The sequence below is a fragment of the Rattus norvegicus genome, chromosome 10, assembly GCF_021556685.1.
Source record: "Rattus norvegicus strain SHRSP/BbbUtx chromosome 10, alternate assembly SHRSP_T2T, whole genome shotgun sequence".
Classification (NCBI taxonomy): domain Eukaryota; kingdom Metazoa; phylum Chordata; class Mammalia; order Rodentia; family Muridae; genus Rattus; species Rattus norvegicus.
This window is the reverse complement of record NC_141543.1, coordinates 89,989,855-90,012,620: the sequence shown is the minus strand read 5'-3', so window position 1 is coordinate 90,012,620 and position 22,766 is coordinate 89,989,855. Positions and strand designations below refer to the sequence as shown.

Below are 22,766 nucleotides of genomic sequence, written 5' to 3'. Positions count from 1 at the left end.
TGAAGATAGCTACGGTGTACTTATACATAATAAATTAATAAATCTTAAAAAAAAAAAAAAAACGTTCTGAATAGGAAAGGAGGCAGTGCAGGCAAAGAAGTCAGCAAAGCATCTGACATACAGAAAGCACTAAGCATAGCAGTCAGCAGCAGGAAAGCAAAAAATGGCTGTTACCGGACTTCCTCTTCCTGAGTCTGTCCTCGAAGATCATGCTCAAAGAAGAGCCCTTTCCTGGGAATATACGCTGGGTTTTTCCGATCTTCATCATCATCCAAATGCTTAGGGCCTTTTTTACCCACTTTGTTCTCCACAGGCTCTGTGCTCTCCTGGAAGATAAGGGCCTCCTTACTCTTTGAAGAAGTTGAGAGGCCCTGTGCCAGCCCCCAAGGGGAGGGCTGTGCTGTGTACTGACCTGTCCATCCCCACTTTGCCTCTCCCCCGTCACGGTGCCTTTAGATTCCGGCTTTTCTTCTCCCTTCTCTTTTGCAGAGGAATCAGCAGCATCATTAGCTTCTGATTTCAGCTCTACCTTGGAATTCTCCTCTTCACTGTATTCTTCTTCACCCTGAAAAGGTGTCCTTGTTAATTAGAGATAAGATCTGAATAGTACATTTTTATTTTCCACTATTCTGAGAAACATTTCCTGACAGACTTCACTACAATGTTAGAATTAGAAACAAACGCAGCAAGTATGGTGGCTCATGCTTATAACTCTAGCTCTTGGGAGGTAGAGACAAGACTGGTGTAGAAGGTTATTTTTCAGCTACAGATTAAGTGAGACCAGTCTGTGCTATAGGAGACCCTGCCATAAAAACAAGACATGGGCTGAGGAGATAGCTTGATAAATTGCTTGCCACAAAAGCATGAAGACCTAGACCTAGCAGCTAGATACAAAGCCAGGCATGGTGGTACACACGTGCAATCCTAGAGCTCGAGAGGCTCAGAGGGATTCTTGGGTCTTGTTGGCTAACTGAGGCGCCTCTGGTTCTCATGAGACCCTACCTCAAGAAACAAAGTGGAGAGCTCCTAAGGAATGATACCAGAGCTTGTCTTCTGGCCTCTACACAAACTAAACACAAAATATAAAACCATTACAAAGGCGAGGGTTATTATCTCTGTGTAGAATATCTGCCTAGTAAGGCAAGGCAGAGTTATATTTAACCCTGAGCCAATACTCCTACCCAAACTTAGAGAGAACAGGGAACTACAGAACTACCCCCAACACACACACACACACACACACACACACACACACACACACACACACGCGCGCGCGCGCAATTGTTTTCAAAAATGCGGGGCTGGAGAGATGGCTCAGCGGTTAAGAGCACCGACTGCTCTTCCAAAGGTCCTGAGTTCAATTCCCAGCAACCACATGGTGGCTCTCAACCATCTGTAAAGAGATCCGATGCCCTCTTCTGGTGTATCTGAAGACAGCTACAGTGTACTTATATATAATAAATGAATAAATCTTAAAAAAAAAAAAACTTTGAAAAAAAAAATGCCTTACAGTAGAAATTACCAATCTTCCTGAGTATGTGGCTTCAGTGAGGTGGCACACATCTATAATTCCAGCCAATCAGGAAGCTGAGACAAGAAGATTCAGAGTTCAATGCTAACCTGGGTTTCACATTCTTCAACTTAAGAAAAAAACCAAAAACAAAACAAAACAAAACAAAACAAAAAATACTACACAGAGGTCCTTTGAATCTAGGATCTTAAACTCTCAGGATTTTTCTAACCAGACTGAAAAAACCAAAGACAAAAGTTTTCCATGGCTTGTGTGAAGGTCATAGGACAATTTGGGAGTTGATTTTCTCCTTGGACACGTGGGTTCTAGAAACTAAACCCAGTCTTCATGGCAAGTACTCTTATCCACCGAGTCACCTCGAAAGACCCACAACCCTTCTTTTGGAGCTAGGGTTGAACCTAGGGTATATTTATTTCCCCATAGTCCTAGCCCCATGACTTACTCACCCCCACCCCTAATGTGCAGATCAGGCTCAGGGTCTCAAATAGGCAAGACAAGCACTAACCACTGAGTTATCTGTACTACAGTCCCAGATTACACAAGTTTGTTGCTGTTTTGGAGACAGAGTCCCACTATGTAGCCCTGGCTTGTTTAAATTTGTTCTGTAGACCAGGGTAGCCTACAGCACATAGAGATCTGCCTGCCTCTGCCTCCCAGTGTTAGAATCAAAGGCGTGTACCACCACCCCAGGTTCCAAGACTGTATTTTTATGTTACGAGTACTGAATTTCCTATAGCACGAATTCCTAGAGAAAACACTATGCACAGTAACCATAAAATTATAAGATTTTTATCTGGAAAATCTTAAAAGAACAACCTGCTGTAGAAACAAAAACAGCCAATGTATGAATACTCTCTCCCTTTCCCTCTTACTATCACTCTCCCCACCCCCCTTTCCTTAGAGAAGGTCTTGCCGTGTAGTCCTGGTTGTCCTGGAACTTGCTATTCAGTCCAGGCTAGCTTCAAACCTGCCTCTGCCTCCTGGTGCTGGCATTAAATATATGAGTCACCACATTTGGCTTTTTTCCTTTTCTTTAACAGATCAAGTTTGAATGATCCAGTTCCTGACAAAGAATATTAGATCTCTCCACTAAAAAAAAAAAAAAGAAAAAAAGAAAAGAAAAAATGTATCATTAGGACACTAAAATGAAACAAGAAATGAAGGTATGGCTAGTTCCACCCAGGAAAAGTGATGGTTTTTAACAGGGTCATATCTTCTCCCCATTCTCTCCAGATTTGGTGCTAAGGAGACAGAACAATAGATTACGTAGGGAGGTTTAAAGAGCTCTAAGAGAAAGGGTTGAAGGGAAGGTGGTTTAGCCGCCAGTCATGTGTTCCTTCTACCACCCGTTAGCTGTGTGCACACTGGGGTCTCTTGTTCTCTGACCGGCACCTAACCTAAACCTGACTGCCCTCTCACTTCAGGTTCAGGCTAGTCCCAGGAATCTGGTCAGAGGTAGTCCTGACTGGGTTAGAACCTTTCAGTGTTCTGCACTTTATTCAATGAAGTTAAGCTTGCCTGAGTGACCTAGACAAACAAGACAATAACCCCTCTTCCCATTCTTTCCATTTCTGTTTACATCCCAACTACTCTCATCTGGATGCTTTGTCTTCAGAGTGTCTAGAGTTGAGGATTCTCAGAAAAGCAATAGAGAACTCAAGAAGCTTCTCTATCCACATCTTAACAAGCACCTTGGACTCTTTCCATCCTCTGCAGTTACACTGCTTCCCTGTTCCAGAGGAGAGGACAGTAACCATTCAGAACTTTCCTGGAGGGGTTGGGGATTTAGCTCAGTGGTAGAGCGCTTGCCTAGCAAGCGCAAGGCCATGGGTTCAGTCCCCAGCTCCGGGGAAAAAAAAAGAAAGAAAGAAAAAAAAAAAGAACATTCCTGGAACCCAGGGTATATGGAGCAGACAATATAAAAGTGTGCTTGCTGAATATACATGATGCTACTTCACTATGCTCTTCTACTCACATGCTCTCTGAATTTCAACTTCAAAAGAAAATGGTTTTTATTCTATACATCTATGTGCATACCTGAATATATTTTAATGCACCACATGTATGCAAGAGACCTGTGGCTTTGAGAAGGCATAAAATCCCCTGGAACTGGAGTTACAGGTGGCCCTGAGCTGCCATGAGGGTGGGGTGCTGGGAACAGAACCAGGGTCCTCTATAAGAACAGTAATTGTTTGTTCTTTGGTCTTTTCATGGCAGTTTCTCTGTGTAGCCCTGGCTGTTTGGAACTAGCTCTGTAGATCAGGTTGGCCTGGAACTCAAGAAATCTGCCTGCTGCTGCATCCTGAGTACTGGGATTAAAGGCATATACCTGGCTGTAGGGAGTGGGTTTTTTTTTTTTTAAAGATTTATATTTTTTTATTTATTTATGTATAGGAATACACTGTAGTTGTCTTCAGACACACCACTGCAGATGGCTATGAGCCATCATGTGGTTGCTGGGAATTGAACTCAGGACCTCTGGAAGAGCAGTCAGCGCTCTTAACTGTTGAGCCATCTTTCTAGCCATATAGTGAGTGTTTTTAACCTTTTAACTACTGAGTTTCTCACCCAGCCCTCTGCCTCCCCCACTTCCCCCTTCTCTCTCAGCAGGGTCTAACTGTATAGCTGAGGCTGACTATGAATCCAAGAGGTGGATTTACAGACATGCTACGTTATCTAGGTAATTTAAAGATTTAAAAATACTTTTGGGGCTGGAGAGATAGCTCAGTGGTTAAAAGCACTGACTGCTCTTCCAGAGATCCTGAGTTCGAATCCCAGGAACCATATAGTGGCTCACAACCATTTGTAATAAGATCCCGATGCCCTCTTCTGGTGTGTCTGAGGTCAGCCACAGTGTACTTATATGTAATAAATAAATCTTTAAAAAAATATCTTTGACTGTTCGAGTGACGTTTTCATACACTGTGTGAAGATGTGTCTGTCCTTTCTTGCCTGCCCAAGGCAACTTCTGATTGGTTAAAATAGAAAGCCTATGACCCATATAGCAAAAAAAAAACAGAATAAATTGTAAGACGTGACATGTGGCAGAGAGAAGAACTCAGGGGAAAAGGGGGAGGGAGTTTGCCACCTAGACTCAAAGGGAGTTGGATATATGAAACTGAAGAGAGGTAACATTCAAATGGCAGGACTTAGATTAGTATAAATGGATTAAGTTACCAGCTAGCGAGGAACAAGCATAGCTTAAGGTCTAGGCATTAACGCATAAATAAGTCTCCATGTCATTCATTATTTGGGAACTGGGGCGAGTACAAAAAGGTCTAACTGTTACAAATAGCATTATTAATGAGGAAACTTTGTTTTATACAGCATTCTCTTTAGGCTCTGATAGAATATCAATGAGGAAGTTTGTGCATTCCTATTGAGAAACTAATTTTGCTGGGTATAATGATGCACACCTTTGATCACAGTTTAGGGAGGCAGAAGCAGGCACACATGTGAATCTGAAGCCAATCATGTTTATACATAGTGAGCTCCAGGCCAGCCAAGACTATAAAGTAATCCAAATCTTACACACAAACACAAAGAAATAAACGTATTTTTGTTTACTGGGCAAAAGAGAACAGTGTAGTGTTGAAGAGACTCCAAAACAGACTCAAAGCCTGTTATATGTCCCTACCCACCCACAATAATAAATGTCAAAGATACGTGTGCAAGTTTCTGGAGGCTAGAAAAGGGTGTGAGAGCCCCTGGAGCTAAAGTTACAGGTGGTTATGAGATTCCCAAAAGGGGATGCTAGGAACTGAGAACCAAAATCAGGTTCTCTGGAAGAGCAGCATAATAAAGTATATTTTCTTCAACAGGTATGATTAACTCACAGCCAGACAAAATGCTCTAATCTATCTACTCAAGTCAGTGCCCACAAATCTCTGAGAAAGTCATGGACATGGAGGTATAAACATGAAGTCTGGCTCCACCTGCAACTTTTTGCAAGGAGACTTATATTACTTATAAGACTTATATTCCTATATACTACTCAGACAGAGCCTAGGTGGAGAGAACCAAAGTTCAGATCACAGTTCCTAGCATCCACTTTGGGCGTCGGTGACTTTAACTCCATGTTCCACACCCCTTTCCAGCCTCCAGACACTTCAATACTGGACCAGCTCTACTGCTATTTCTCTTTTTCCAATGTCACCAATCCTGAGTTCACTTTACTTTTCTATAGACTTCAAGTAGTATACAGTGACATATGGTACTTTCTTATTTAGAAACAATAAGCAACTTCTTTTTCAAAAAGAAAAAAGAGAAACAAGTCATAACTCTGGCTAACAATTCCTTATGAACGAGACTCTCTCCCTAACTTCTGTGAGAGTTCACCATCCTTTAGCTCATCTATGTGGTACATTATATTTATTAATTCACCCATGTCACGCCAACCTTGCACCTCTGGGATGAAGTCACTTGGTCATGATGTATACTCTTCATGTGTTCCTGAACTGGGTTTGCTGAGATTTTCTGATTTATATTCATCTGAGAAAATGATCTGTTGTTTTTAATTATGTGTTCACCAGGTTCTGATACCAGGATTATACTGGTTTCACAGACTGAATTTGGCAATGTTTCTTCTCTTTCTACTTATGGAATAACTTAAGAAGGATTGGTGATCTCCCTTAAAAGGTTGAAAGAATTCAGCAGTGAAGCCATGTAGTCATAGGCTTTTGTTTTAGGGGAGATGTGCTCTCTTTGTTTTATACCAACTTGTAATAATCGGAGAAAAGGGAACCCATAAAATTGGTAGGCCCTAAGGCATTTTCTTAATTAGTGGTCAATGGGGGAGGGCCCAGACCATTGTAGGTGGTTCCATCACTGGGCTTGTGGTCCTGGGTTCCATAAGAAAGAAGGTGGGCTAAAAAGATGGTTCAGAGGTTAAGAGCACTTACTGCTCTTCCAGAGTTTCTGAGTTCAGTTCTCAGCAAACATATGGTGGTTTAACCATCTGTAATGCCCTCTTCTGGTGTGTCTGGAGGCAGCTACAGTGTACTCACATAAATAAAATAAATCTTAAAAAAAAAAAAAAAAGGGGGGGGGGGTTGGGGATTTAGCTCAGCGGTAGAGCGCTTGCCTAGCAAGCGCAAGGCCCTGAGTTTGGTCCCCAGCTCCGGGAAAAAAAAAAAAAAAAAAAAGAAAGAAAAAAAAAATTAAAAAAAAAAAAGCATCCCTTACACGTGAGGCACTAAGAACGAAAACAAAAAAGATGGTTCACCGGTTAAGAGCACTGGTTGTTCTTCAGAGGTCCTGACTTCAATTTCCAGCATCTACATGGTGGCTCACAACCATCTGTAATGGGATCCGATGCCCTCTTCTAGTGTGTGTGAAGACAGTGACAGTGTACTCATATACATGAAGTAAACAAACAAAAAAACAAACAAATAAATCTTAAAACAACCCCCCCTGAAAACCTGGAATGGAGGCTAAGCAAGCCACGAGGAGCAAGCCTGAGTAGCAGCGCCCCTCATGGCCTCTACATCAGCTCCCACCTCCGGTCGGCCAGGCTTGAGTTCCTGCTTTCCCTTTCCTCAGTGGACTGTGACTGGGGATATGTGAGCAAGATCCCCAAGTTGCTTTTGGTCATGGTGTTTCATGACAGCAATAGTAACCAAAAGATAGAATAGTTTGATTATGGCCAAGAACGCTGCAGTTTGCCTCAATTTGCTGACATCTCCAACACTCTGGGGTCTCCGCTTCAGCTGAGCATCTGAGCGTCACAGTTAAAGCACTGATCTTCCACTGCCTCACTGTATGGAAACCGACCTACACACCGCCTGGCTGCAGCGGCTTTCCTGAACCTTACTTACTACAAGTTTCTGGTGAATCCTTAATCTTGACCAACTCTCCACACACACACACACACACACACACACACACACACACACACACACACTTTTTTTTCAGGTAAAACATGCATACACATAAAATAAAAAATTTTTGAAGTTTCATTTCCCAGGATGGTCTTGAACTTGAAAGACTCTTCCTGCCCCTGACTCCTAAATGCTAGATTTTGAATAGTGTCCCTGTGCAGAAATGTGCACATGTATAAACATGCATGTGGAACTCAGAGAATCAGATATTCTTCCTTGGGAAAGGTGTCTTTTGTAGTTTCTGAGACAGTCTCTCTGGGGTTTGGAGCTCCCCGGGAAGGCTAGACTGTCAGGCCACCAAGCTCCAGAACTAATCAGAACTCAGTCCTTTCAAGTGTTCAAAATACAGGCGTGGGGAGCTAGTCAAGTGGCTGCCTTCTCAACCTAGACAGTATAAAGTATACTGTCCAATGCCTTGTAAAGGATTTCAGCAGTGTATATTCTGATTCAGAAACTCACTTTCTTAACTGAGAATAAATGAACTAAGTATAACCTGTCGCTTCAAGAGGTGTGGTTTCAGCTTGCTGTCACGAGCAAGGCTGGGATGAAAGACATGCACCACCATCACCCAGCTTATAACAGACTTTTAAAAGCACACATGAAGAATGTACAAGCAGAGAAACAAGTCAGGGAATTTTTGTACCATACAGACAGATGCAGGTTTTTAAAAGACATTTTCTGAGTTACGCCATAAGGAAAAAGAATCTATCACACTCACTTCTGAATCTTCTGCACTTTCATAATCGGAGAGAACAGCTGAAAGGAAAAGACAAATTATGTGATGGTAGAAAAAAAAATAAACGTTTATTACATTTCTGACAGCTCGATTTGGGCCAGGCAAAAATTCTCACTTAATTTGGACGCAGCAACTTTCGAGACAGATAAAATTATAGTTTCTGTTTACAGATGGAGAAAGTTTGTGACCACACTGATGAAAAAGCGTGCTGTCGTCAGGTGGTACACTAAGTCATCGTAGTGTACGCAATCTGTCACCGTCCAAAAAGGAACCAAACAAAACAAGTATGCTCATAATCACTGTGACACAAACGCCACTCCCCGGCACACGCTCAGAAAAACCCCTAACAATCTGAGAGAAATCCAATGTAAGATATACGAGGCCTTGATTTATGTCCAAAAGAATTCACTATAAAGTAAAATCACTCACCATCTCCTTCCATGCCATCTTCACTCTCCTGAGAGGAAGAAAATAGCACAGGTTAGAGCTGTGATTTCCAGACGTGGGGAGCCCACCCGCAAATGAACGTGGGGGGTCAACTGAAGAGTCAACACAAATGGTTGGATAGGAATACGGGGAAAGGTAAAATCTTCAGAAGTCACAGGAAGAATGGCGTTTCTCTACATCCCAGCCCCAGTGTCTGTGTAAACATTGCATGCCCTGAGCTCAGAAACCACCCAGTCCTTCTTCCCCGGGGCTCTGGGTGGATGCAAATTCGCAGCGGGATAACCTTTCCCTCAACCAGGAGGTCCAGCATCCCACAGCACCTACACCCCGCCCCCTGCCGGGTCGCCGCCCGGCAGGCGCTCACTCACACACTCAGACTCCTCTGCGCTCTTGGCGCCCCCGCTCTCCACCCGTCGCAGATGAAGGCCCCCACCGCGGCCGCCGCGCTGAGAAGGCAGCGAGCCACTGCCGCCGCCTCCGGCGCTCCCGCTGCAGCTGCCGCCGCCCCGTGCGGGAGAGCCGCTGTCGGAACCCGAAGCACCAGATTCTTCGTCCTCAGTGTCCTGGGAAGCGCGCTGCCGCCGCCGGTCCGCCATCTTACGGAGAACGGCCACCGCTGGTCAGCTCCTTACGCACCACGCCCGTCGCAGAGGCTGCCGGGAAGCTCGAGAGGAGTCCCAGCGTGCTTCACGTCTAGGGCGGGCCGCCCTTCTTTCTGTGGGGCGGGGCCTGCGCCCTGCGGCACGTTTTCTGGAGAGCGAGATTACGTCTGTCGGTGATGTAAGGAGGCGTGACTTAGCGCTTTACTTCCCCCGGGCGGGCGGAGGGCGCGTGGGGATCGGGCTCTTGCATCCTTTACCGGTTCTTAGCTCGGCCATCTTGGACTTTTCCTTGGGGAGGGTTTCGACCTGTTGTAGCTCCAGTGCGACGTTGGAGCTGTTGCATGATTTTTCGTTTTCCATTTCTCGTTTTCCCTGAACTCTAGATGGAACATTTTGCTGTATTCCTTCGCATGGTAAAAATCACGAACCCAGGTTAAGCCTTTAGTCCTGCCTCAGTTGCCAGCTCTTCACCTCAGTCTAAATTTAGAGCAAAGGAGAAACTGCAGTGGAGACAGAACTTAGTATTGCGGTGTTTCTATGTGTATTCAAATTTTCTTTTCTCCGTGTTTCTCCCCAACCTAGTTATCACATTTTGAGAACTGCAGGTTGGGACGACACTAGTCTTACTGCGCTTTTAAAACTTAGGGCTGGATCATCCTTGACTAGTTGAAAGGCCAGTTTTGGACCGACACTCCCTTCCCCCAAATGTCTAGCGGTATTAATAGAAGCCTGGTGTTTCAAATCCTGGTTCATTACACCACAGAAAATGTTTTGGGTGTGCATTTGTCAGCAATGAGAAAAATCTCAGCACAACTACCTTACAACAACACATAGTTTGTGAGCTAAATTATTCTGGCATATTGTTAATATACATCAAATCGCTGCGTTAACAGGATTCTGAGCTGCTTTCATAGTTAAAGATCTCACTGCTTACGAGATCTCTAAACAGTATGAGACTAGAAGGAATCATAAATGCAGGGACTGATTCAACTGGTGGCAGGTGGTCAAATGGATAACGGAGTTCAGCTCCAAAAACAACTGCCTGAATTCAAAATGGAGGATGCATGATTTAATAAGTGTGAAAGGCATAAGGATCTTATCCATCACAAGCTAAAACGGTGGAGTGAGACTGCCAAGTTGAGTGTCTAAATAAGGAAAAGGATAGTCTGCCACTTTGTCCTTTGTTTGGTCGGAGTCCAGTTTGGGATTTTTTTTTTTTAGAAAGTCTATGACCTCAGGCTAGTCTTTTCACTCAGGATCCACCAGCTTCAGCCTCCCCAGTTGCTAGGATTACAGGTGTGCCCCGCCAGACCCTGCTCTGAGTCCAACTTACTTTTGGTTTTGAGGCAGGTCTCATGGGAGCTAGGCTGACCTTGAACCTGGGGCTATCCTAGCTGGTGGGTGCCTGGGATCAAAGTTAATGTTTAGCATGAACAGATGGTCTGGGGTCCCACACGAGTCTTATTAGAGAAGTGTGAGGGAGCTTTCAAGTTACAATGAGGGTTTTCAAACATAGAGATGTATGTAGGAAGACATTGGGTTGAAGCACATCTGTACTTCATTTGCTGGGACTGTTATTCAGGAAAAACCATGTGTCAAAGGCTGAGTAGATGACCTATAAAGTCTTGCTTCTGAGCTTTGTAATTTGCCATATATGTATAAAGAAGGGCTCAGGACAAAGGGATATGCATATAAGTAACATACACTTTACTCTGACACAATGGGTGAGCCCCTTACAAGAAGGGGGGAGTGATGTGCTACTCTATTTTACTTGGGTTAATAGAAAGATTCCTTTCCAATCTTTCATATATACAAGCAGACTTAATGTTTCCCAACAAATCTAATAAATTGAGCCAAAAGTTCAAAAGTTAACGGCCACAATAGTTTATTTACAATTGAACTCTTTATAAGATATTTACAAGACAGCCGACTTTACACATCAGAAATGGTATCAAAAGTATGAATTACAGCACAGACAACGATATGAAACAGGCATAAAACAAAGCTGAGGTGGAGAGACAAGCACTTTCTCTTTTAATTTATTAACACTAGCTTAAACTTTGTTAAAGAAAGAGTAAGGAACTATGTTTTAGGAGAACTGCAGGGCCTCTCTTTCTGTTGAAGGCTGAATCTCACACAGTGTTGTATCCCACGTAGGGGAAAATAAAATTAATTCCCCACACACTCCACACACTGTGCTCTCGCTCCTGGAACTTTGCTCCAACCTCCTCCTCAACCAACCTCAGCATCTCCAAACCAAAAGACAGCTAGGAGAGGACATAATCAAATATTAGGTCCTCAGGGAAAGGAGAACCAAAGCAATAGAATCCACTTCAGTCCTGCCAGATAGCACCTCATGGATTCCTCTCAGTCTAGCAAAAACAGGATATGAGGACTCCTCTGAATAGGGCAGAAACCTGGCGGTTAAGTCTATTAACCCATACCCAAATTAGGAATCTGACAAATCTCGTTGTCAAGAAGAAACTGAGAGGGATCAAGAAACAAAGTAAAGAGACAGCGGATTGAGGTTATTATTTTTGAGGAGCACGTTATAAAGAAACACAATACAGGTCAGAGTAGGAGCACTAAACAGTGGGCCACATTTAAAAAAAAAATCTGGCCCAACATTTCTGGATATATCCCCATCCTTAAGGTGTGAGATGAAAGCCACTAGTGGAGGAAGTCCTCTTTTCTCTCTACATCCTGGCTGCGGTGAAGTCTACGGCAGCTTCCGTCACAGAGAAACCATGCTCCTAAGCAGATGGAGTTACAAGTGAAAACCCAGAGCCACACACAAACACACACAAAGGAGAATTAAGAGCAGCAAGATCATCCAAGAACACTAAGTGTACTGCTGGAATAATTCCTTTCAAAGTCAAACTCAGGGAGCACAGATAACATCTCAAAAAAGCTTTAGCAGTGGGAGGCCCTGAGAAACTTGTCTTCTCTTCCCACAGTGGCAATGCCATTCTCGAATGCTCAGCAGATGGGCCAACCACACACCCTACATACCTTGGCTTCTCCTCTAAAAGTGCTAATAATCCGGGGACATGTTCTCCTCAAGGATAAGAGCCCTACCCTTCTAGAGATCAGACCCCTACTTGTTTTTATACAACAGTTCTGAAGGCCAGCGAAAGGCAATTCCTATACAGAAGCCCACAGGCCTCGCTCCATTTTTCTTCCAGATAGTTAACAGGAATCTCACTGAGACCAGAGTGGCCTGGGAGTGCTGTCCTGGTTTTTTTTCCTTTTCCTTTTTCTTTTTCTTTTTCTTTTTTTTTCCGGTAAGAAAACAAGGGCAGGAGATTGGAAACAAGATGGTACATGTATCCATCTATCTTCACTAAGCGAATAAAGTTCATCTGGTGCAACTGTTTGTTTCAAGATGTAGACAACTGTCAGCGGAGGACACACATCCTTCCATGCCCTAACCCCCTGCCCGCCCCAAACTTCTACCTCACCACCAAAAGTTTGGCCAATAGGCTGAAGCCCCACAAAGGAATACTTGAGAAGTGACATGGCACAGAGACATCTCCACAGACTCTGGTGTGCCATCCCTAAGTGACAACTGTATCGCTTCAGAACTTAACCCCCAACCCCTTTTCTAAACATTTTCTCTGTTGGGGGTGGGAAGAACTTCAGTTACCCATCAACTAAGAAAGTAAAGCAGCCACATGTCTCTTCCCACATGCCACTGTCCCAGCTTCTTCCTCTGAGGAGTGTCTTGCTTCAACTCTTCATGTTATCCCTTTAGTGTGAAACCTACTACACCCACACCATTTACAAGGCGCACCAGGTAGGCATGGGGTCAGGGCAGGCATAGCTCCTACATACAGGAAGGCTTGCTCCATCTGACGCATGGCTAATGAAGAGCCCTTTACCCCTTTTAGAGGCAAGTGAGTAGAAGAGGCTCCCGAAACTCCCAAATCTACCATCCTATAGGATGAGCTCAAGAGCTCATTTCCCCAAAACGGGAAAGAAGTTTCAATAACTCCATAATTCACAATTAGCTCAATGCACGAGGTTTCTTTTGTTTGTTTTGTGAAATCAGAGTAAAGAAAACAAAACTAATAAAAAGGGAGCATGGAAAGGCATTACCAGTGAATGATAACATACATGAGGACATAGGTCACACATACAGGTCTCTGCTATTCTCTCGGAACAGCGTGCTACAACTATCTGAAGACAGGCTACTGCCAGCGCAGCTACTTCCTACAAGTCCGGTGAGGTGTTTGCTTCTTCTGGATCTCCAATCTGCAACGGCTTCGCTCATCCAACCAGGGTAGTTCAAAGTTCCTAGCAAAAAAAAAAGCAAAGTGACAAGGCTACTCAAAGCCAATAGTGAGCTGACACAGTCATCTACCTCTGATTAAAGAGAATTCCTACTTCCTGGCTTGCCATGGCTTCCCTAAGTCATGTGGGTCCCCATTCTATCTTGACTTCCATGGAGACTGAAAGGAGGTACAAACTATCTGAGAAAAGAGAGGGACAATCCATTCTACTTACTGTGGAGTTAATTTTGGTAATGGCCGTCCAAATGCTACAACAGGCAAGAAGGGGGTAATCATCAAACTTTCAACTATGGAAGAAAACCACATGGGACCTTGTTAGCAAGAGGTAAGAAATGTTTAAAAACTACCACTTCCTTAGCACAGCCCACTCATCACAAAAGGTTTTGCTGTGGAGGCCTGCACCCTTTTTGTCCCCTTGAAAAGTCTGCAACCTTAAATTTCTTATTCACTTTATTTTATACTATTATGTGTTTATGTCTCTGTGTGTGCGTTTGTACATGTGAGTCCAGTGAGTGCCCTTCGAGGTCAGAAAAGTGCATTGGGTCCCCTGGAGTTACATGCAGTTCTGAGCTGCCCAATGTGGCTGCTGGAAACCAAATTTTGGTCTGTCCAAGAACAGACATGGTCTTAATCACTGAGCCACACTTCACCAACCCCAAAGTCTACATTTTTTTTTTTTTCTTTTTTTCGGAGCTGGGGACTGAACCCAGGGCGCTCTGCCACTGAGCTAAATCCCCAACCCCCAAAGTCTACATTTTTAGATAGATACAACTTACCGTCATCGGGCTCAGGGAAAAATGAGGTAACCTCAGGCTCAGATTCCTGAATTCCTTTCTTTTTATACATTCTGAGCTGCAGTCGCTGTAAAATTCTTTGTTCCCTGATCCTCTGAATATCCCATCTGGGAAAAACCAGACAAACACAACAAACAAAGCAAGCATTACTCTTACCTAGAAGTTGTTCTACAAAAGCAGTTTGCACTTTCGAGAGGCTAGAAGGTCCTTGTTTAACCCCTCTACTCAGGGTAAAGGGAACTGACTACCTGGCTGAGGAAGAACTCAGTGGGTGTAGCACTCTAGATTTTGTGTTGGTGTTCCACACAAAGTAGTACTGAGGGAAGACATCCATGAAAAGGCCAACATGTGTGCCTGTAAGGACAACCGCCCCCGGCTAAGACACTCAGCTGACTATGGCACTAGTGCCCCAGGACTCTCCCAGTATGGAAGAGGGAGTCACAGTCCTAGGGCTCAGATGCTCCCAGGATGGGAGTCTTGGCCTTACCGTTTTCTCCTCTTCTCGTCTAGCTCCAGTTTCGCATGCCTCTTTGAAAACACACTGTCATCCAGGTTCTGGAGGGGTCAGGGACAAGTTACTAATGAGCACATTGGAGTAACAGTTTTCAAGAGCACAAACTCATTCACCTCAGGTTCAAAAAATACCTATAGATATGACATAAACCTAGTAAAATAATAAAATAAACTCCCGTCCTTACCCCCATCCTCCCTGAAATCCCAGACTTCAAAATTAATTTTCCTAACTTTTCAGGGTAAATCATGTCAAACATCTCTGAGAGAACTATAAATTCTCCCCCTTCTCTATACTTTGTAAGAATCTGAGTTCAAAATATCCACTTTATTTTAATTATCAATAAACTTGGAACATAGGATTAAGTTGCTGAGTGGCAGCATGGAATCTACCTTAGTTTTGAAAAACCCCATGATACTGATTTCATCCATAAGATGAAAAATAGAGACCCAATAACCCCAAGTTCCTTTCTGTCTTAAGAGTTCTTTTTAATCTATCCACAGCTGTAAGAAATATTCAAGCCAGTCTCTCCCCCATGCTCCCTCCCCGCCATGTTCTTTGAGACAAGATCTCCCTATGTTGCCTACAGAACCCTCAACATCTTAAATTCAAGTAATTCTCTTGCCGAGGTCCCTTGAATAGCTGGGATTCTGGGTGCTAACAATGGCCAGTTGTACACCCCCATATTCTATTGTTTCCAATCCCCTTAACAGCTCTGGGTACTCACCTCCAAAATGTCTGAAGGATTTGGGTCCCTTAGAGGCTCTACTGAGTGGTCCCTCCAAGAAGGAACTGAAAAAAATAAAGAAAAAGAAGAAGAAAAAGAGGAGGGGTGGAACCACCCTTAAATCCAAAGTCATACAACTGTCCAACTATCCACAAGGACAAGAGGTCTCTCCCCAGATAAGACAGTTATCAAGGGATAGGAATACGTATTATGGCCTTACCCAAGGCCATAGAGAGTCAGTCAGTATCCTCACTATCATATACAAGAACCTAAAACGCCATTGTAGTCTGCCAAACTCAGGGTCACAAAACACCCTAAGCTAACACCTGACAATTCACGTAATGGAAGCTGCTAAAGTTCCTGAAAACAACTGGGACGTGTTGTCATTTTGATGTCTACAGTAGTGTCGTCAAGCGCCAAGAATCTCACTGTTCCACATCCAACAGCCGAGAACGCAGCTCCCAACCAGCCACCATCCCACCAGTCCCCACCCCAGGCCCAGCCAGCAATTCCTAATCTACTCACCAGCCAAGACTGAAGTTTCTCCTGCAACACTTGATGGCATCAGACACCCTAAATAATGTAGGAAAGAAGAATCATCTCAGTGTAAAAAGAAAAAAAGCCCACACCCAAAATGGAGGAAAGGATCCTCTCTGATGCGCTCACTAGGACGCCATTTTGCTTTCTGAGTTGTTGTTTTGAGAATTTCTCTCTGGGGAAGGGGAAGAGGGAACAACAGACAAAAGAAAAGAAAATAAGCCCACCACTTTTTTTTTTTACACTGAGACGACTTCTTTTCTTCATTATTTAGGGTGGTTTCCCTGCAACAGTTGATGGCCAAGGATATCAAACCTTAAACTCAGAACATGGCAGGTGAGTAAAAGTTGACCCTATTTTTCAAATAAATAGATCAGTGTTCTCAGAACTTACATATGTAGTCTTCTTAAACAGTTTCCTCCTCCCTCCAAACAAACTACCTTGCTGGTCCAGCCTGAACAACATGCACAAAGACTTTGGCTTCCTTAGGACAAGTCATTGAGACTTCCTCTTGAGATAGGAGCATCAATATCGGAAGGACTCACACACTTAGGCATAACTCAGGCTCCTCAAGAGACTGGGATCTCCCAGTCACACCCCCTCAGAGTGGTATGCCCACAATCTCGCATGTGTTTGCAACTTGCTCTACTAGAGTAGACAGGATTTTCAAAAACAGCCAGTCACAAAGAGTAACTCCAGACCAAGCCATTTCCTAATTCCGGATGGGAAGTTGCTTCATGGTTTCTCCTAAATTGTTACACAGCATTGCTATAGCAGCAAAAATTAACTATTAAGATGAACCTGTTCTACTGACTGAAACAACAGTAAGTCTAGATCAGGACCCTCATCTGTCTGGTGTCCTCACGTATGAGGCCTAATAAACGTTAGCTCGTTTCTCCATCTTCCCCACTTGGATTTGGCACCACAGCCAGACAAAGCCTGGAGAATGCTCGCATCTCATTGGAATGGATTCCCATCCCCATCCCTGCCAGAGGAAGGCACAGGGGTAGAACTTAGGTCTAAGGCGCTAGCTAAGAAAGCTTTCCCCACCATTACCCAAGAGTACCCGCAATGTCTGTCATAGACTAATATAACACAATTGAAGACACATTATAGTTACTGGTTCATACGGAAGATGGGGATCATCTCTGTGGAAGCCATTAAGAAATAAACAGGAATAAAGACCAAGTCCCCACACCCCCCACCCTCCCCAAGCAGCTCAGATACCCCAAGATAGTCCTTATTGTTTGAAAAATAGTTTGTAGACCATTTTATTTAAATATATGAACAACCAATGGGCTACTGCAATCCGGGTGAACTCTCCACATCTTAGAACCTTGTGAAGTGCAGTAAAGGAAGACTGTTGGCCTTTGGCAGATTCCTCCTGCCCCCAGACCGGGACAGAGAGATACAGAGAAACGTTTATGTAGTTAGAGAGCGGAGGCCCAGGTAAAATTCCCCACCCCAAGCTGGCTCCCCAACCAAAAATTACCATTGGCCCCTGAGAACACCCAAAGACCACCCTCCCAGGTTTCACACAATATCAATTGCAGGAACAGTCGTGCACGGCAAAGTGTAAGTTCTATGCATTTCACAGCACAGAAAACCCTTCTTTCAGAGGGCATGCAAGTTGCCGGAGATTACACCCCCCAAGTCTGGTGCTCTCGTGATGAGCAACTTACTGGTAAACACATCTCCCAGTGTTGTAAGCAGACACATACATTGAGCACATTTTGCTGTAATTCCATCTATTTGCAATGCCTGCACAGTGTCTGTCTCTGGCTGTTAACTTACTCATTCTTGACAGAACTCTGCTTTATTGATTGCACTTTTTAAAAAATGCCAAAGGCATTGGACACTTGTTAGCTTGACCGCCACCACTAGGGTATAAGAGCAAGTGTTCGCTATGCCTTACTTGCTACAGTCTCCTCCTTCTTTGGAGAGGATTCCCGTAATGGTAACGGTGATGGGGGAGGCTGGTGCCAACGACACAAATACATTTCTGTGGTGGAAAGGTACGGCAAATCTTCCATCTCACTTGAGAAGGCTTGCTCCTTGGGGTGGGTGCTGGGTCCCTTTTGGGGAGTCGAGAGTCTTGGTGGGGTATCCACTGAAGACCGGGGCTTTTCTGGGGTTTCTTGGCTCCTCAATTCACGTTTACAAACAGTTTCTGATATGGAACCACAGGGCTCCTCTTTAATGGGAGAGTGCTTAGGAGTTTTTGTTTTGAATTTTGAAAATTCAGGAGCCAGCTTTTTAACAGGAGTCTTTCTTTCTGTATTTCCAAATGGGGTTTTCCTATTAGGTACGAAAGAAAATGTTATAAAAATTAATTAATTTCAAATAAGTTTTGATTTGAATATACTTGAGGGCAAGAGAGGTAGCCAGGTATCTAAATATCTACTGTTCATTTGGAAGCCATGGACAGTAAGTGTCATGCTTAAAAGTATACAGAAAAGGCCTTTGGTCAATGAGCAAGCGTCTATGCTTAAGACTATTCCTTTTTTTTTTTTTTTGGTTCTTTTTTTCGGAGCTGGGGACCGAACCCAGGGCCTTGAGCTTGCTAGGCAAGCGCTCTACCACTGAGCTAAATCCCCAACCCCCTATTCCATTTTCTTTAAAATATACTCTGCATTCTGTACTTAAGCACTGTAACAAAAAAAAATGTCTCAAGACAAGTAAAAAACAGGTTCTCTACTGCCAGGCTGGCCCTGAACTGAGTGCTGTGATTACAGGGGAAGCCACCATGCTCCAGTACAACAGACTTCTCAATTCAGGCTATGGCTGCTCTAAAGCCAATCCACAGATCCAAGGGCCATATTCCATCAGCACTAGCAGTTCCTCATCTTTTTCAGTTCATAGAATAAAGTCACCAGCACACCTTTTGTGTCCCTTGCCACTCCGGCCACATGAGAAAGGCTTAGAAGGCAGAGCCTGGGATGTCTCGCAGAGCTCCGGCTGGCGCTCCAGTTTAATTTTCTCAGACAACTCCGTTTCCTCTCTCTCTTCAGGTTCATAGCCCTGAAACAGCTTGTGCCTTTCCTTCTCGTTATCCCTCTTTACCAGCTGCATCCGCCTTTCCATACGTTCAATCCGAGCAAGGAGCTAAAAGGAAGTCACAAGATGCAGACTTATACATAGAAATTAGACACCAGTACTTAACCCCATGTAGGAATTGGCGCTTCTACATGTTGCTGTTGACCCTACCAATTCAACTTTTCCTCTGAATTGGCAGGCACCACTGAATAGCTTCCCTTAAACCCAGTAAAGGCAAAAGACAATGAATTATAGGAGTTAGTCTGGATGGTAAGAGGGATGGGACAATCCGAAGATCATTCTTCTGAAAGATGATCCTCCCCACTGGGCGGGGTCAGAGTGCCTTTTAATGAATGGCAAAGCCTCTGCTACAGCTAGCCATGTGGCTCCAAGTCTTTTGGGAGCCACTCAACTGAACCTTCTCTATGTTCTTCACTGTTGTATGTGGTGCTAGGGACAGAACCAGGGCCTCCCACGTGTGCTTGGCAAGCACTCTAAGCACCAATGAGCTACATTCTCAGCCCTGTGTTCTTTTAAGGTGTCCCACGGTTGTCCAAATTCTATCTGCTCTGTGTTCACTCCAAAACTCTAGACTCAGTGGAATGTTTAAACAGCACAGTGAAGAGGAGTCAAGAGCTCACAGAGTGTCCCTAGGGATAGCAGTATCACATTCAAAATGTTATGTGTGCGTATTTGAGGGAGTACTTCTAAAACATACTACACTGGAACAGTAATAATCGACCTCAGTAATATAATCCCAAAACATATGACACATATATTCTGTTTTGTATTGGAGATAATGAGAAGATAACTTATCTAGATATTAGAATTATTTTAATTCTAATTAAAGAGAACCACAAAAATCAAGCAAAATGGAAGTCTACTGTCATCAGAGACTTGGTATTAACTGTTTTGACAAAAAGCTGACAACTGCGCTACTGACACATGCTACAGGAATTGAGCTTTGGTCACTGATATCACTGCTGCTCTCGTTATATCCATTGCATAGATTACAGCAGAGCCAACAGAGACTGAGCGCAGGCTTAAGCAACGCTAAGACTCTAGTACACAGCAGCAGCAGTGAGGCCGAGCTCAGGCGGATGCTCTATCCTTCACTCACCCCACTTTTTCCTACCTTGAAAAGCCTCTGAGTGGGCATCACCTGGGGGACGCAGCAAAACCCTCCAGCAGTAGCAGTATCCCCTGTCAGCCATCACTTCATCTTTGCTCTGATTCACAGCCTTAGCATTACTTAACCATGTTTTGTGGGTGACACAGTCTTCATTTCTTCTCCTTTACTGGTCTCTTTTCCCACCCCCTTCCCATCAAAGGAAGGATATGTTGTGTTGTAATCACAGTGCCATCACACCCTAGACTGCAGTACAGTACTGAGCAGTACCACCTCCATGTTGAGGAACCTCCACAAATCAACACTGGGGCATTTCAACGAGACCTGTCCCAGCTCTCCTTCCACCTTGCAGAATGCAGTCTCCAATGACATAGGCGCCTGATGGCGACTCATTTAGAAAGCAGACAAAATGAACAGCTCTTCTGCTCCCGTGCTCAGCCTCTGGTGCACACAGCCCCCAGTGAGAGGAGTCAGGAGAGCAGAGTGAAAAGGAGGGCAGAGCCTGAGCACACAGGCTGTGGAAACCATGTTTATTTTTAGGGAGCTAAAAGGTGTGTTATCCCTGTAATACCCACCACCCCGGCCAGCCAGCATCCCTGATGTGTGAGAGTGTGCTTAACATGGATATGCCTAGGACTGCAGCTGCTGCTGCTGCTGCTGCTGCTGCTGCTGCTGCTGCTGCTGCAGTGCAAACAAGCCTATGTAGTCATGTTCCCCAGAAGTACAAAGAAAGAACAAACCACTTCTCTACCACCTCAAGATTCTGTAACAGGTTTGGGAGGTGGAGGGATTCACAGAATACATCGAATGAGCTGATATCTCAAAATCTGCCAGCTTACTCAAGAGACTTGGTCAGTGGGTGGTGTTTTATAACTCAGATTTCCCACTACAAACTCTGAAACCAAAGGCAGTGCTTCTCGTTTAAGAAAGCTAAAATAGGAGTCCGTGCAAACCATCTTTACCCCCTACCGACCGAAAGACCCGTGACAACCCTCCTGTCTAAAGATGCTGCAGCGGTGGTTAAGGCAACAGCTGTTATGTCCTCCACTACTGTGCACTGCCAATCCAACAGCGCTTTAATATAGCCCCTTCCATACAGCCACATCTGTACCCCACCCTATCATTTTAACCCCTCGTAAATCAGGTCTTTTCCCATCCTAAACGTCTTTCCCACAAGTATGGGGCTGTCATTTTAAGTTAACCCTTTGGCAACCGAAGCCTCCCATTACCCCCCCCCCCACACACACACACACAAAGGTTGCCCTTTAACCCTTCCTTCCGACCCAACGTATCAGTGATGCCAGGCTCCTAACGACCCAACATCTAAGGTACTCCTTCACTGATGGCTGACTTCCTCTAACCCTAACCTAGCGGGGACCTCTGCCTCCTACAGCCCCCTTCCCCCGAGCATGCGCAGAGCTCGCTCCCCATCCCTAATGCAGATTAACCCCTCCCGTACCGTATCTCTCTCCGACTTCAGCTCCTCGATCTCCTTTTCCTTGGCTTGCAACTGCTGCTGCTGCTGTTCGATGAGGTCCAATTGCAGCAGAAGGATCTGTTTGAGGCAGGCGGCCTGACTGGAGGCTCCCGAGCCGCCGCCACCCCCGAGAGGGCTCTTCCTTATACTCTTCCATCTGCCCTCACTGGCCGCCAGGGTCCCGGCAGTGGCGGTGGGCGCGAGGGGTGGCGGCCCGGGCAGAGGTAGTGGTGGGGGTCCCGCCGGGTCCGAGGCGGTGGCAGCTGGGGGAGCCGCCCCACCCTTGTCCCCAGCCCAGGGCGTAGGCTCTTTGGCCGCCGCCACGAGAGAGCCCGTCTGAATGGGCAGCACCGCCTGATACTTGGGCCGGGGGCTGCAGCCAGCGCCGGCTGCGACTGGCTCCCCGCCGATGCCGGCTTGTTTGGTAGCCGGGGGCGGACAGGGCAAGGGCACCGAACCGCCCCAGCTCTCTTCCTGCTGCCCGGGGGCCGCCCCGGCCGGGAGTAACAAACCCCGGCCCTTGCCGCCGCCGCAGCCGGCTGGAGAGGGCGCGGGGCTCCCGCCCTGGGTAGAGGCCAGCGGGGGCCCGGGCTCCTTGAGCTTACGATGCCGGGGGAGGAAGTGGGCTTCGGCCGCCCCGGACTCGTCCTCGGGCCCGCCCAGAGCCGCAGCCCGCTCGTAGTCCAGTCGCTGCTCGGGGTTGCCGCCGGCAGGGGCCGCGGCCGCCTTGAACACTGCGGATCTCATGGTCATAGTGGTCCGGAGCGGCGCGGGGGACCGAGACGGAGGAGGGGGTGGGGAAGGGGCGAGGTGCGGGGGGTCGAGGACGGAGGAGGGGGAGGGGAGTTTGGCGGGCTCGTCTCAGCAGAGCGGCCGCAGGCCTCCGCTAACGCGGCTTCTCCGAGGCCCGGGCGCCATCCCGCCGGCGAGCGGAGAAGTGGAGGCCGCGGCTGAGGCCCGCCGTCGACCCATGGTGGCCTCGCCGCCGCCTCTGCTGCCGCCACGGTCGCCTTCGCCGCAGAGGCAGGAGCTCGCACCCAGCCGCCCCCGAGCTCATCCCCGGAGCTC

The 22,766-nt window shown here is 45.7% G+C and overlaps 2 protein-coding genes and 1 long non-coding RNA gene across 7 annotated transcripts in view; 1 reads left to right on the top strand and 2 right to left on the bottom strand.

The window, feature by feature from the left end:
• The window catches only part of Casc3 (CASC3 exon junction complex subunit), a 21,438-nt gene extending 12,190 nt beyond the window's left edge, over window positions 1–9,248 (bottom strand). For 2 of the 3 annotated variants that reach the window (XR_015630270.1, XM_087570024.1), the window contains exons 1-5: window positions 8,962–9,248; window positions 8,576–8,603; window positions 8,129–8,166; window positions 413–565; window positions 175–326 (exon numbers count right to left, since the gene is read on the bottom strand). Coding sequence is in view for 2 of the 3 variants with exons in the window: in XM_087570024.1 (XP_087426150.1) it covers window positions 175–326; window positions 413–565; window positions 8,129–8,166; window positions 8,576–8,603; window positions 8,962–9,189 (599 nt within the window). In the remaining variant the exon portion in view is untranslated. 3 annotated transcript variants of the gene reach the window in all.
• LOC148003098 (uncharacterized) lies at window positions 8,968–16,448 on the top strand. The gene is made up of 2 exons (XR_015632077.1): window positions 8,968–9,373; window positions 16,331–16,448. It is a non-coding gene; the product is annotated as an uncharacterized LOC148003098 (long non-coding RNA).
• Msl1 (MSL complex subunit 1) lies at window positions 11,056–22,766 on the bottom strand. 3 transcript variants are annotated; one of them, NM_001440168.1, is given in 9 exon segments: window positions 11,056–13,491; window positions 13,702–13,774; window positions 14,264–14,388; window positions 14,769–14,836; window positions 15,520–15,584; window positions 16,045–16,092; window positions 17,972–18,354; window positions 18,938–19,161; window positions 21,681–22,766. In NM_001440168.1, coding segments are annotated over 9 exon segments (1,848 nt in total). In that variant the 5' UTR covers window positions 22,452–22,766; the 3' UTR covers window positions 11,056–13,400.